At 48.3% G+C, this 12325-nt stretch overlaps 1 protein-coding gene across 1 annotated transcript in view; it reads right to left on the bottom strand.

Moving 5' to 3' along the window:
* The window catches only part of OLFML1 (olfactomedin like 1), a 120782-nt gene extending 114521 nt beyond the window's left edge, over positions 1–6261 (bottom strand). The window contains exon 1 of the mRNA XM_069223542.1: positions 5883–6261. Coding sequence (XP_069079643.1) covers positions 5883–6062 — 180 coding nt within the window. The 5' untranslated portion in view covers positions 6063–6261. The remainder of the gene's footprint in view (positions 1–5882) is intronic.
* Positions 6262–12325: the final 6064 nt, after the last annotated feature.

Raw genomic sequence — 12325 nt, 5'->3', positions numbered from 1 at the left:
TGGTCAGGCGTGGTCAGAGGATAAAAATAAATGGGTGACAATAGGACGTGGTCTTCCACTCTAACCATATCTGTGAGTGTACGTCTCTGTTATTTGGTGGACCGTTGGAGTGGGGAAATACATGCTGGCTACCGTGGCCCTGATCCCTGTAAGGCCACAACAGGTGTGATGAGGGTCCTCTGCCCACAAACCTCCCCTCTGCCGATTTGGCATTGGTATTCACAGAGTGTGCTAGACGAGAGGCAGGCTGTGCCGCCCCCTGCCCCGAGACAGCCGTGGAACTGTTGAGTGCACGTTGGGCTCACCTGTTGTTCCTGCCCGCTTTTGCCTGTGCGACCGTGATGTGTTCAGCGGCTAGCGAGCTGCCTGAGCAAGTGGAGTTGTCTACCAACATTCCCCACAGCTTTGGGAGCCTGACTCCGTGCTCACGAGTGCAGCCCTAACCTCCAGGGCCTGTGGATCATACCATGTATGATGCACACACGTGGAGAACCGGCCCTGCCTTCATCATCCGTTCTACTTGGCCAAGTGGAGCGCCTGCTGCTGTTTTGATGCTGCAGTACACCTGGAAAAAGGGGAACTTTACAATAATGTAGCACGCCTGTCACTAGAGGAGTTTTACAGTGTTGTCATGACACAAATGAATGTACTGGCTGTGCCCCATGCTTGTATGACTGCTGGCTTTGCCGTGCCTGTGCATATTATCGCCTGAGTGCTCCCTCACTGCATACTGTCGCAGTACACACTGCCAATGCCTGCAATGGCCAGGTGCTCCATTGGATGTCTTTGGCACCATTCTGTACACTTACACATGTCCTGGCTATATCATAAAGAGGTGGAAGAGTGTCCTCGGTGGGGAGAAGTGGACAGCCTCAAGAAACTGTAAGGAAAAAGGGAGTGCCTACCAAGGCGCATACAGTTTGCCTCAACATCAGAAAGTGAGCACCCTGGTGTACCTAAGCCCATTACCGTTTGGCTACAAGAGTGTCCCACGCCACATCCAACATGGTGGATGATCAACCAGTAGCAGCATCCCCTGTGCGTTTTCCACAACAGCATGCCAAAGAAGGGGCGTTACCACCGTTCAGCGAGCTAGCTGACCCCGCGACGGCCACCCTGCGACAGATGATATGAATAGGGAGGATAAAAATTACTTCATCGCCACTCAGGGACAATATGAGGCCATCAAGAGTTCATTACTATTGCATTTTAGAGGAGACAAGATATACAAACTTTTCAGGAACCTTCCCAACACCGGTGCAGTGGGCGACTACGATGCAGCCATGAGAGCACTCAATGCTCATTTTGACCCGCAATTAAACTCATACTTTGAACGGTTCAAACTCTGCTAAGCATGCCAATGAGAAGGAGAATCGACAGAACAATTCTATGTCTGGCTTAAACACTATTCAGCACGTGTGTCGCGGATGACCAGCCCACGGAAATAAGGGCACAAATCATTCAGGACTGTCACAACAAGACACTTTGAGGCCTCATCTTGAGGCATCAAAAGATTATTCTAGATGACATCCTCATAATGGCAAGGTCACACAATGTCCTGATGCCCAGACTGACTGAGATGGACACCGCCATAACACAAGGCCCTACCATAAAAGCATAATGCGCTGATGCAGTACAAACACAGTATGCCAAAGGTAGACCCAAGACACATCCCCCAGTGAGACAAGGGCCATGCTGAATGTACTGTGGGTGAGAGGAACATGCCCCTAAGGACTGCCCCGCCCAAGGATGACTGTGATTGAACTGTGGCAAAATGAATCATTTTGCGACCGTCTGCCAAGGAGACACTAGGGGAGGAGGAGCGAGAGGAAGGCCCACAATCAACAAAATGATAAAGCAACTATAATTGGAAGACCCAGAGCCACCAGAAGGAAATCAGCAGGCACAGAGATGGAAGCACACCCCCAAGGACTCATCGCCTGAAGAGAATAGGTCTTCCTCATTTCCTTCACGAATGACTTAAAGTGACACCGAAGATCTCAACCAACCTGTGTCGCTCATACACCCCGGCGCCTCAGTTAATGTGATGGGCATCGAACAATATCAGCGACTCCAACCGTGCCCTACAATAGTGCCAACCAACACAAAAATCTTTACATATGGGAGCTACACGCCTCTGCCACTGAGAGGACGCATGAGGGTAAACATCAAATCTGACGACAAGGAAATACAAGCCACTTTTTACGTGGATAAGAAAGCAGATACACTTCTCGGTAGTCATTCGACCAAGGATTTGGGGCTGGTGTCATTTGCAAAAAGTGTGACCATTTCCTGGGTTGTTCACTGGCTTAGGATGACTGAAAGTCCCACCCATCAAGCTGCACATCAACAAGTCAGTGAAGCCTCCTACTCTGAGTCACCACTGCATCCCTTTTCACCTCCTTCCACAAGTGGAGCAGGAACTGGACAAGCTGGAAAGCCAAGGAGTGACAGGAAAGGTATCTGGACCAACACCATGGGTGTCCCCCATGGTAATTCAAATAAAGCCAAAGCAGCCAGGGAAGATACAGCTGTTTATTGACATGCGTCTCCCCAACCAGGCTATCAAGCAGGAGAGGCACATAACGCCAACCATAGATGGCATAATTGCTGATCTGAACAGCTCCAGATAGTTTTCTAAATTATACTTAAATGCTGGGTATCATCAGCTGTGCCTGGCCGAGGAGAGTAGATACATCACTACTTTCACAATGTACCTGGGGCTCAGATGGTACAAGCAACTGAATTTCAGCATCTCGCCCTCTTCTGAGGTATTCCAGGATGCCACTCGGGCAACTCTCTTAGGACTACAAGGTGTCATGAACGTAAGTGATGACATTCTCATTCATTCAACAACGGCCAAGGAACACTGCCGGCATTTTCAAGCTAGTCTCAAATGCCTGGCAGAGGACTGCCTCACCCTCCACAAAGAGAAATGCTCAATTTTTCAAACATCTATTGAATTTTTCAGCTATGTCTTCAGCCAAGAAGAAATGCAGATTGACCCATGAAAATCTCAGGCGATCAAGCACGCTCCAGAGCCAAGGACTGTGAGTGAGATGCACAGTTTTCTGGGAATGCCCAACTATTGTGGTCAGTTCATACCAAATCTAGCTACAATTGCAGAGCCACTTAGATCCCTCACTAAAGCAGACCCCCTGGTCGCGGGGCCAAAGAGAAGAAGATGCGTTGCAACCCCTCAAGCAAGTACTACTAAGCAAAACAACAATGGCGTATTTTGACCCTAAGGAGAAGATAGAGCTTATAGTGGATGACAACCTGGTAGTCCTTGGAGCCATAATCACCCAGGAGGTCGAGCCTAGCAGGTGGGCCCCACTGGCATTCGCAAGCAAGGCTCTTACGCGAACTGAAAAGCGTTATACACAGATTGAGAGGGAAGCCCTGGTTATCAAGTGGGCCTGCGGACATTTCTATCTCTGCCTCTTCGGGAGGCCATTCAGAGTGGTAACTGACCACCAACCACTTGTCCTCAGGTTCAAGGGCACAGCACCTCCTCCCCCACCACCCATAGAATGATGGGCCATTCAACTTTAACATTACTGCCTGGAGGTAACACCACCCTGGTGGCAAGAACCCGGCGGATTTCTTGTCACGGCACCTGCCACAACAAGTGGAGAACAACACATTCACTGACAAGGTGGCGGACGCATACATGCAAGTGCTAGTCCATGGTGCCTGTCCCAGGATGCTTGATCTGAAGGAAATCTCCAATGCGACGATCAACGATGCAGTGCTAACTAGAGTGAAGAATGCCCTGTCTGGCGAGTCCTGGGAAGGGTTCCTCAAAGATGCCAATGACTGGACAGACACAGAAAAGGTAAGGCTAATTAAGCCTTGGAGAGTCCAAAATGAGCTTAGTACAACCCAAGATGGGCTCATACTGAGAGACCACCAGCTGGTAATCCCGACCAGTCTCCAACAACAGGTGAACACGCTAGTCCATGGAAGACATCAGGGTATGGCGAAGATGAAGTTGGGCATATGTGTCAAGGTATGGCTTCCACACCTTGAAACCGTGGCCGATGACTTTGTGAGACAATGCCATGCCTGCCAACTGACAAGTACAATGGAAGCTCCAGTGTCCATTATAATTGAGGGACTGTGTGATATGCCCTGGTCAAAAGTTAGCCTGGACTTCAGTAGTGTTCCAGATGGAAGGATCACCATGGTTCTGGTGGATGGACACTAGAAGTACCGAATTGCAGAAGTAATTGACTCCACTGCTTTTACCAATGTGGCACCTGCCTTAGAAAAGATATTTGCGAAGTTTGGGTTCCCCGAGAAAATTAAGACTGACAATGGGCCGCTGTATCAAGGAACAGAATTGAAAGATTTACTAGAACGACTAGGAATTAAGCATCAATGCATCACCCCATAGTGGCCACAGGCAAATGGTGAAGTCAAGCGCTTCATGCACACCTTGAACAGGACCCTCTGAATTGCTACACTGGAGGGCGCTGACCTTGAACGGAGTTTGCAACGGTTCTTGAGAGAATACTGAGGAATGCCACACGGCACCACGCAACGGTCCCCTTGGTCGCTTATGTTGAACAGAGTGAGGTGTGTCACCAAACCCACTTGCCCCAGAAGGCTGCCGCTGTCCAGAAAAGACTGAGGTGAGAAGATTGGAAAACAATGCATTGTCTAGTAGGAGGTGGCATGCGACCACACGACATTTGGATCCGGGGGACCATGTGATCATCAGGGATAGAAGACTGGGATGGAAATTCTGGATACCTTTTTAACCAGAAGTCCGGACAGTTCTCTCTGTGGCTGGAACCATGATTACCGCTATAAAGGGGGTTGAGCAAGTGACCCAGAACATATCATGGTTTCACAATGTTCCATTCCCAGAGTTCCCAGAAGACCACACAGTAGTCAAGGATACCCCCTTGGACCTACCTTCTGAGGAGCTCGATCTAAATGTCCCCACATCTCTAGATCTAGCACCTGAGCTTGGCAGTGGAATACAGAGAACGGACAATGGTGAAGAAGCCCAGGATCTGCGGTATGGTCTCTGGCCAAATCCGCAGCCAAGCCAAAGGCTCAGAGACTTTCTGTATCACAGGAGTAGAATGAGCCATCCGGTTCCAATCTATTTGAGCACTCGTTGTTTTTCCCATGGATGCACATCTACTACATCCTCTGGCCAGGCGCACCCGGTCTTCCAACGTAACCATCCCTGTTAGTTTACACCTCTGTTATTTGGTGGGCAACTGGAGTGGGGATATGCATGCTGGCTACCGTGGCCCCGATCCCTGGTAGGCTAGGATAATAATCTCTGAAATGCTTCCCAAATGGACATGCAGGTAATTATCAATTGGGCTCTACGGTTCACCGTACTGTCTCTAACCTTGTACATTCATTCTTATTCACGAACCAGTCCGTACAATTACCTAGCCATTAGGCATTTTTCTGATGCCATACATTTAATTTGGTTTATCATGATATAACACACGCAATTTAAAACCCTGATTATGGGAAATGTTTAGAGTAATGAGTGTTGATTTTAGAGAAGCAGTCCACAAATCGGGCAAAATCTAGTCAGTACTGCTTTAACATTTATATTACAGTTCATTAAAAATAACATACTTCTATGTTTCGTGTGTTTTAAAAAAATCAATAGGTTTCGTTTTCAATTTGGATCGTTTCCGAATAATATGGTACTTTATTACAAAAACGTTCCTATGAACACAGGCTTTAAATTGAACAGTGATGCACATTGCACAACTTTTTTATATAGATCTTAAAATTATGATGACGATAACCTTATTTCTCCTGTGTTGTTCACACCGAAGGAGGTCTAGAAAGGCACAAGCAATCTTTGTACCTTACTCGATATCAAAGGCAGCAGAACTTACCTCTAAAATTAGAAAGCGCCTTTCAAAGTAGTGTATCATGTCCTCATCTTGCGCTGCACAGAGTTTTTGTGCGATAATGGTCGTGATTAAAAGAGCAAGAACAGCTGATTGGAGACGTTCCATCGCTCCTTGAGGTTTTACCAAGATGCATCTAACAGAATTTGTGAAGCACACGGTCATCCTCGCGATGGAACTACATAAAGGTCAGCATTGTCTTGCCACGTCGAAGCTCAGATATAAAGTGTTTTAAGCTGCCTCTTGAGCAAATTTTGTCCGTATCACGGTGTTATGAAAGCTCCTGAAATCCTCAAGTAAGATGTGCTTTGTTCCTCAGGCAGAAACGTTCTCTCCAGTCTGCATGGCTGTGATTACTTCCAGATGTGTAGCTGAGCAATCAGACTTTCCGCCACATGTGCAGAAATACCGCTATGTACTTCACGGGGCTCTACTGTACGGGTTCTTTTTCGATTGACAATGTTCTTTTGTGTGAAAACTGAAAGTAACTACAGAAGCCAGCCTTGGAAGATTACTAGTTATATGAGTAGCGAACATCATAGGACGGCAGACGAAACGTTACCATTAATTAAACATTTTAATCCTGAAAGTGACATGAACACAACATTTCAATAGGAATGTGTCTCTTTTGTGTATTTTCAAGGCATGCTTCCAAGATGAAGACGCTAATTCCTCTTAAAAAAACGTAAACAACACGTTGTACTATCCGAAACCACTTTTTAAATGTTCCAGGCGAGAGCAGAACAACATTGCATTCAGTGCAGTGTATGTTTTTAGGGGGAAAATGTTTTTAGATACACTTCATTAGGACCTGGCTCCCCAGAGTAATAAATATTCATGGCTTACCTGCAGAGGGCGTGAAGTTCAATCAAGCACAAGAGTACAATGTGAAGCTTTACAAGAGGATAGTGACAAACCGCAGTTTTAACCCCCCCCCCCCCCCCCGCTCTGTAATTTGTAGGTGGGCAAATAAATGGGATGGGATGGGAGAAAGGAGAGAATGGGGGACAGAAAATGGCATTACCTACCTTCTGCCCTGCAAGACCAGAGGCTCGAGTTGGCGGGAGGGCGCGAGACAGGATCGAAATGGCAAGATAGTGTCACAGCGAAGAAAGCGTAGTTAACCACTCTCTGTCCTACACAACAGGAAGAGCGGGGGACAATAGGGGACAGTAGAGCAATGGAGTAGAAACAAACCAGTACACATAGGATGCGAGTTTTGGGAGAGGAAACTGTTGTGAGTTGTGCTGAATGTGACCCAGACGCTGGTCGTCTTGCTTTGGATTGCACAAAGTAAGGACAACAGCGTTCCATAGTCGATAATCCTTGAGAAAAGCTCTGCAACATGCAGGCTTGGCAGCCCTCTTGCTGGCCCCTAGGCCCTCTTACTCCAGCTAAGGAATGCTGAAAACTGACCTGAACACATTGAGCTGCTGGATACACTACAATTACAGAGATGAATTTGCAAAGAGGAAGAATAACGCCTGCCAGGACATATGCAGCATTACCCTGGGTGTATCAAGGATCCAGGTGCAACAATGCGTGGCAAGAGATAAGTTGCCACAGGGGGCACAACATTACACCCCTTCTTCAGGACTCTGTTTCTCTACAAAGGCAACAAAGACATGGTGAACACGGACAGGGGCATGTACTGAGGAAGAAGGAACCCATTCTCCCAGCGGTAACCTTTCCCCCACTCCTAAAAACAGTGAGCCACAGATTTCACCATTGTAATATTTCGGATGGTCTTCAACCATATCAGGTGGTCGGGGATCCATAAACTATGACATGGGTGTGAGAAAAGGCCTCTTTTGTCATGGTGAGCCCCCTCTCCTTGCCTAGTATTTGATGTAGTCTCAAAGTTGTTAGTGCCCAGGGCCCCTGCTAACCAGGGTCCCTGGGCCAGATCTCTTTCCCTAAAACTGTTGTGATCCATTGGCACAATTGGCAACACCTGTAGCTGTCACTATAAGTCCCTAGTAAATGGTACTTAGGTACCCAGGGCATAGAGTACTAAGGGTAGGCCTCTGAGGGCAGCAGAACTGATAATGCCTCCCTCTAGGGCCATGCATACAGAAGCACTGAGCACTGACATTGCAGGCTGAGTGTTCTGATGCAATCCTTAAAGACAAACACAACACAACACACAGCTTGTGCGTCCCGTCTACTACACATTGCATGCACCATAGGTAATTGACCCCTCTGGCAGGCCTTCCAGCCGTAAGGGAGGGTGCACTGTACTGCTTGTGTGGGTATAGATGCATGAGCAATATGCCCCTAATGTGTCTTTCCCAAACCTGAGACATAGTAAGTGAACAGAGCAACCATTTTAATGCATGTGCTGGACACTGGTCAGTACGCATTTCACAGCTACATGATGGCTGCTCTGAATCCTGGGTTATTTGGTATCCAACAACTCAGATTGATAAATCCAAACTGGTGCCAGTATTGGGTTTATAACAAAATGTACCCAGGGGTAACTTTAGGGGTGCCGCCTGAAAAAGCTAACTACCCTGGCATGGTTGCTGGCCCGTCTAACCCAGCCTGCCACCACCAGACAAGATTCTGGAAACCTGGGGTGACAGATTCAGCTCTCTGGGTCCTGGAACAAAGCCCTTCCTGGGTGGAGGTGCAAACGCCGCCTCCCTCAAGAATGTGCACTTCCCTGCTATCGAGCTTCAAAGGGCTTAACTCCCTTGAAACTTGACAGCCAAGCCTCCTGCTAGCAGCAGATGGCTGACCCCATTGCAAATCCCCACTTTTGGCGGAGCAACAGTGGGAAAACCACACAAAGGTCAAGAGAAGTAGACAGCCCCAGCTTGCACCACCCCTAAGGTTTTGCATGCGAAGTGACCCCTCCTTTTCATTATATTCTATCTTGAATGGAAGGAAAATAGCCAATCAGGTGTAGTGAAGTGACCTCTGCCCACAGGAAGTGGTCACATAGTGGGTGTAGCGACCCTAAGGTAGGTGACCCATTGGTCACTTTTAAGTACTCCATTAAATACCCACTAAATACAGTGTTTAGTTGGCATCCCTAGACCAAGAAATCCGATTCCAAGGACAAAAGAAGACCAGCAACAAAGAAGACACAAGGCTCGAGAACTGAAGTCCGGCTGCACCAATAAAAGGCACCAAACCCTGCCTGCTGGACCCAGGACTCACCAATCTCTGCTGAGGGGTTGCTTGGACATTGACCCAAGACCAAAGACCCAGAAAAGGCCACTTCCCTGACCGGCTGCTGACCAAGGAACCAGATGCTGCAGCTGGCTAAACTTCACTCAACGGATTGTGAGGGCAAACCCTGCAAGTGTGCTAAGTTTGGCATCACTGCATCCTCCTGTGGCCAAACCGTGCATTAGCCCTCGGTACTGGTCACCTAACAGCGGACACCCAGAAGGACAATCCATTCTGTATTTAAAAGGACCAGGAGGAAGCCCCAGTCAAGGGACTTCATAAACCACCAGGACCCCCCACCAAAGTACCCCTGCTGTCCCACAAGTGACCCTCACAGTGACCTACCTCCTGCTTCCAAGGGCACCTTTGCGCACAGCCCTTGGCTCATTGATTCTCTCTGCACTCGACTGCCCTGACGTTCCAGATATGCCCTAAGCGACCTCCACCCCTTGTGTCCTTGACACTCTAAAGGGACCCACTGAACTTACCTTTAAGTCTTCCTCTGCAGTGTTTTTCCAAGTGGTTCCCCACAGTGGCCGGGCACCAGCTCCAGCAACTTTCTGAGGTTGCTTCCACTGGAGCTGGGAGCTGCCCAAACTTCTTCAGTTGGTCCATAGTGCCTGCTGATAACCTCAACATACCTGCAAAAGAAGACATCGGTAAATGCATTGCTTGATTTTATATGCATTTTAATATTATTATATTTCCATTGATTCCCACAGTGCATAATTAAGCACAAAAAGACTATGGGGGTCATTCTGACCCTGGCGGTCATTGACCGCCAGGGTCAACGACCGCGAGAGCACCGCCAACAGGCTGGCGGTGCTCTCAAGGGCATTCTGACCGCGGCGGTTTGGCCGCGGTCAGAAAGGGAAAACCGGCGGTCTCCTGCCGGTTTTCCGCTGCCCTAAGGAATCCTCCAGGGCGGCGCAGCTTGCTGCGCCGCCATGGGGATTCCGACACCCCATACCGCCATCCTGTTCCTGGCGGTTCGGCCGCCAGGAACAGGATGGCGGTATGGGGTGTCGTGGGGCCCCTGGGGGCCCCTGCAGTGCCCATGCCAATGGTATGGGCACTGCAGGGGCCCCCGTAAGAGGGCCCCACAAAGAATTTCAGTGTCTGCTTAGCAGACACTGAAATTCGCGACGGGTGCAACTGCACCCGTCGCACCCTTCCCACTCCGCCGGCTTCCTCGTGGGAAGGGGTTTCCCGCAGGGCTGGCGGGCGGCCTTCTGGCGGTCGCCCGCCAGCCCAGCGGGAAACACAGAATCACCCCGGCGGTCTTCGGACCGCGGAGCGGTGTTCTGGCGGGGGAACTCTGGCGGGCGGCCTCCGCCGCCCGCCAGAGTTAGAATGACCCCCTATTTTTGCTGAAAATCAAAAATTCCTAACTTTAAAAGTTTTGATGATCTTGGTCTTAAGAATTTTATGAAAATAGGAATATTTTTGAAAATTGGTCGTGAGTTATTCTTTTGAGTGTGTGGTCTTATTTATTGATACTGTGAGCACAAAAAATGCACTTCTCCAAGATTAGCCTAACTGCTTGACCAAGCTACCATAAAAATTAGAGCATTAGGTGGTCTAGGCCCATATTTATACTTTTTTAGCGCTGCATTTGCGCAGCTTTTTGACACAAAAGCGGTGCAAACGTGCAAAATACAATTGTATTTTGTGAGTTTGCACCGCTTTTGCGTCAAAAAATTATGCAAATGTGGCGCTAAAAAAGTATAAATATGGGCCCTAGTTTTTACCTCTGTAAACCAACATGTGGTTGCCTGGACCCTCTGCACATTGTGCCTAGTTTTGCACACTACATAAAGGGCCAGCCTCTTACAATGGGCTAGGGAAATGTGGTTTCAAGAGAGAGATATGAAAGGTAGGATGTATCATTGAGAAGGTAGGTAGTTAGTAGATGAACGAAAACTGGATGTATCTATTTGCAGGTAATGAACAATCCAATAGAATGGGATACTAGCAAGTAGCTGATGGGCAGGAAGAAAATGAGATGATAACCACTCCTTGCTTCCTGAATGAAAATTAGGTTAGTGGGTTTTATGGCCATCCACTATAGTCTGCATGCATAGCTGGTAAGTTTCCCAGGTCCATTTGTTATATGCTGCTCCGGTCCAGGTGTGCTGGACCTGTGCTTCAAACAATTGCAGCTCTACTCTTATGATATCACCAACTATGTTAACTCTTCACCTGTGAAACAGGGAGTTTTGGAATGTGACATGGTGGGAAAAAAAGAACATTTAAATTGAAAAGAGAGACTTACTAAAGGGGGTAGTGCAAATGAGTGTGACTGGACAAAAGTGTGTGTAGGGTATTGTATGTGATTGTGAAAATAAAGGTGCCTAGTGTCTGTGCAGTGATGGAAAAGAGTCACTCTGTCTTGCTCGGTAACAGTATAAATGCTAATGAGTGTGGTGTGTGAAGGGGTGTGTTTTATAGTGTCCTTTGCAGGTGTGTCCAATATGGCAATGTATGTGTTTGAGTTGTTTTCAAATTCCTCTAATGTGCAGTTGTATATTACTTTGGTGACAGTGAACCGCCGTGATTCGAACGGCCATTGGCTGATTGCTAGGGGTGCCTGCCACTGTGACTTTGGGCTTGTAATATGGTCAGAGGTTGGTCGCTATGCTATTGGGGCTGGAGTTTGGACCGCCTATTTCTGGGCCTCCACGCTGCTGTGGGTCTGCCATTTTTGGTTGCCGGTCAGTGGTCCTGCCTGTGTAACTCATAATACAGAGGTCTGTAAGACTTCCAACATGGCGGTCTTTTCAGGACTGCCAACATTGCAGTCTGGAGGTCTGGCCGCCAAACTCGTAAAGAGGCCCCTAGTTCCCCTAGTTTCCAGAGCAAAAGTGTTTTTTGACTTGCCTATAACTTTGGCACCATTTGACGAACATTCACGAAAGTATTGTGATATTGTGATATTCCGACCGAGCTGACCGCTGGGAACATTCTATTATGATGTTCCCGCAGGTCAGCTCAGCAGGAACAGTGCTACGGTATTGGTCTGTACAGAATTGGTACAATAGCAAAGCAGACAGTGTGCATTCCGAGGATGCTGTGCAGGGGGTCCCCTGCTCTGCCCTCAACACAGTTGTGGGCAGTGCAGGGCCCCCCCTGTGGCTCCCTGCACTGTGTTTCCACCAGCCTTTTCATGGAAGGGTCCCCACCATAAAACGGTTGGTGGAAACTGGACTGAGCCCAGCGCCGCTGCGGCTGACAACAACTACGACCGCGGT

The sequence above is a fragment of the Pleurodeles waltl genome, chromosome 3_1 (assembly GCF_031143425.1).
Source record: "Pleurodeles waltl isolate 20211129_DDA chromosome 3_1, aPleWal1.hap1.20221129, whole genome shotgun sequence".
Classification (NCBI taxonomy): Eukaryota; Metazoa; Chordata; class Amphibia; order Caudata; family Salamandridae; genus Pleurodeles; species Pleurodeles waltl.
The sequence above is the reverse complement of the archived record's forward strand: the minus strand, read 5'-3'. Positions and strand labels throughout refer to the sequence as shown.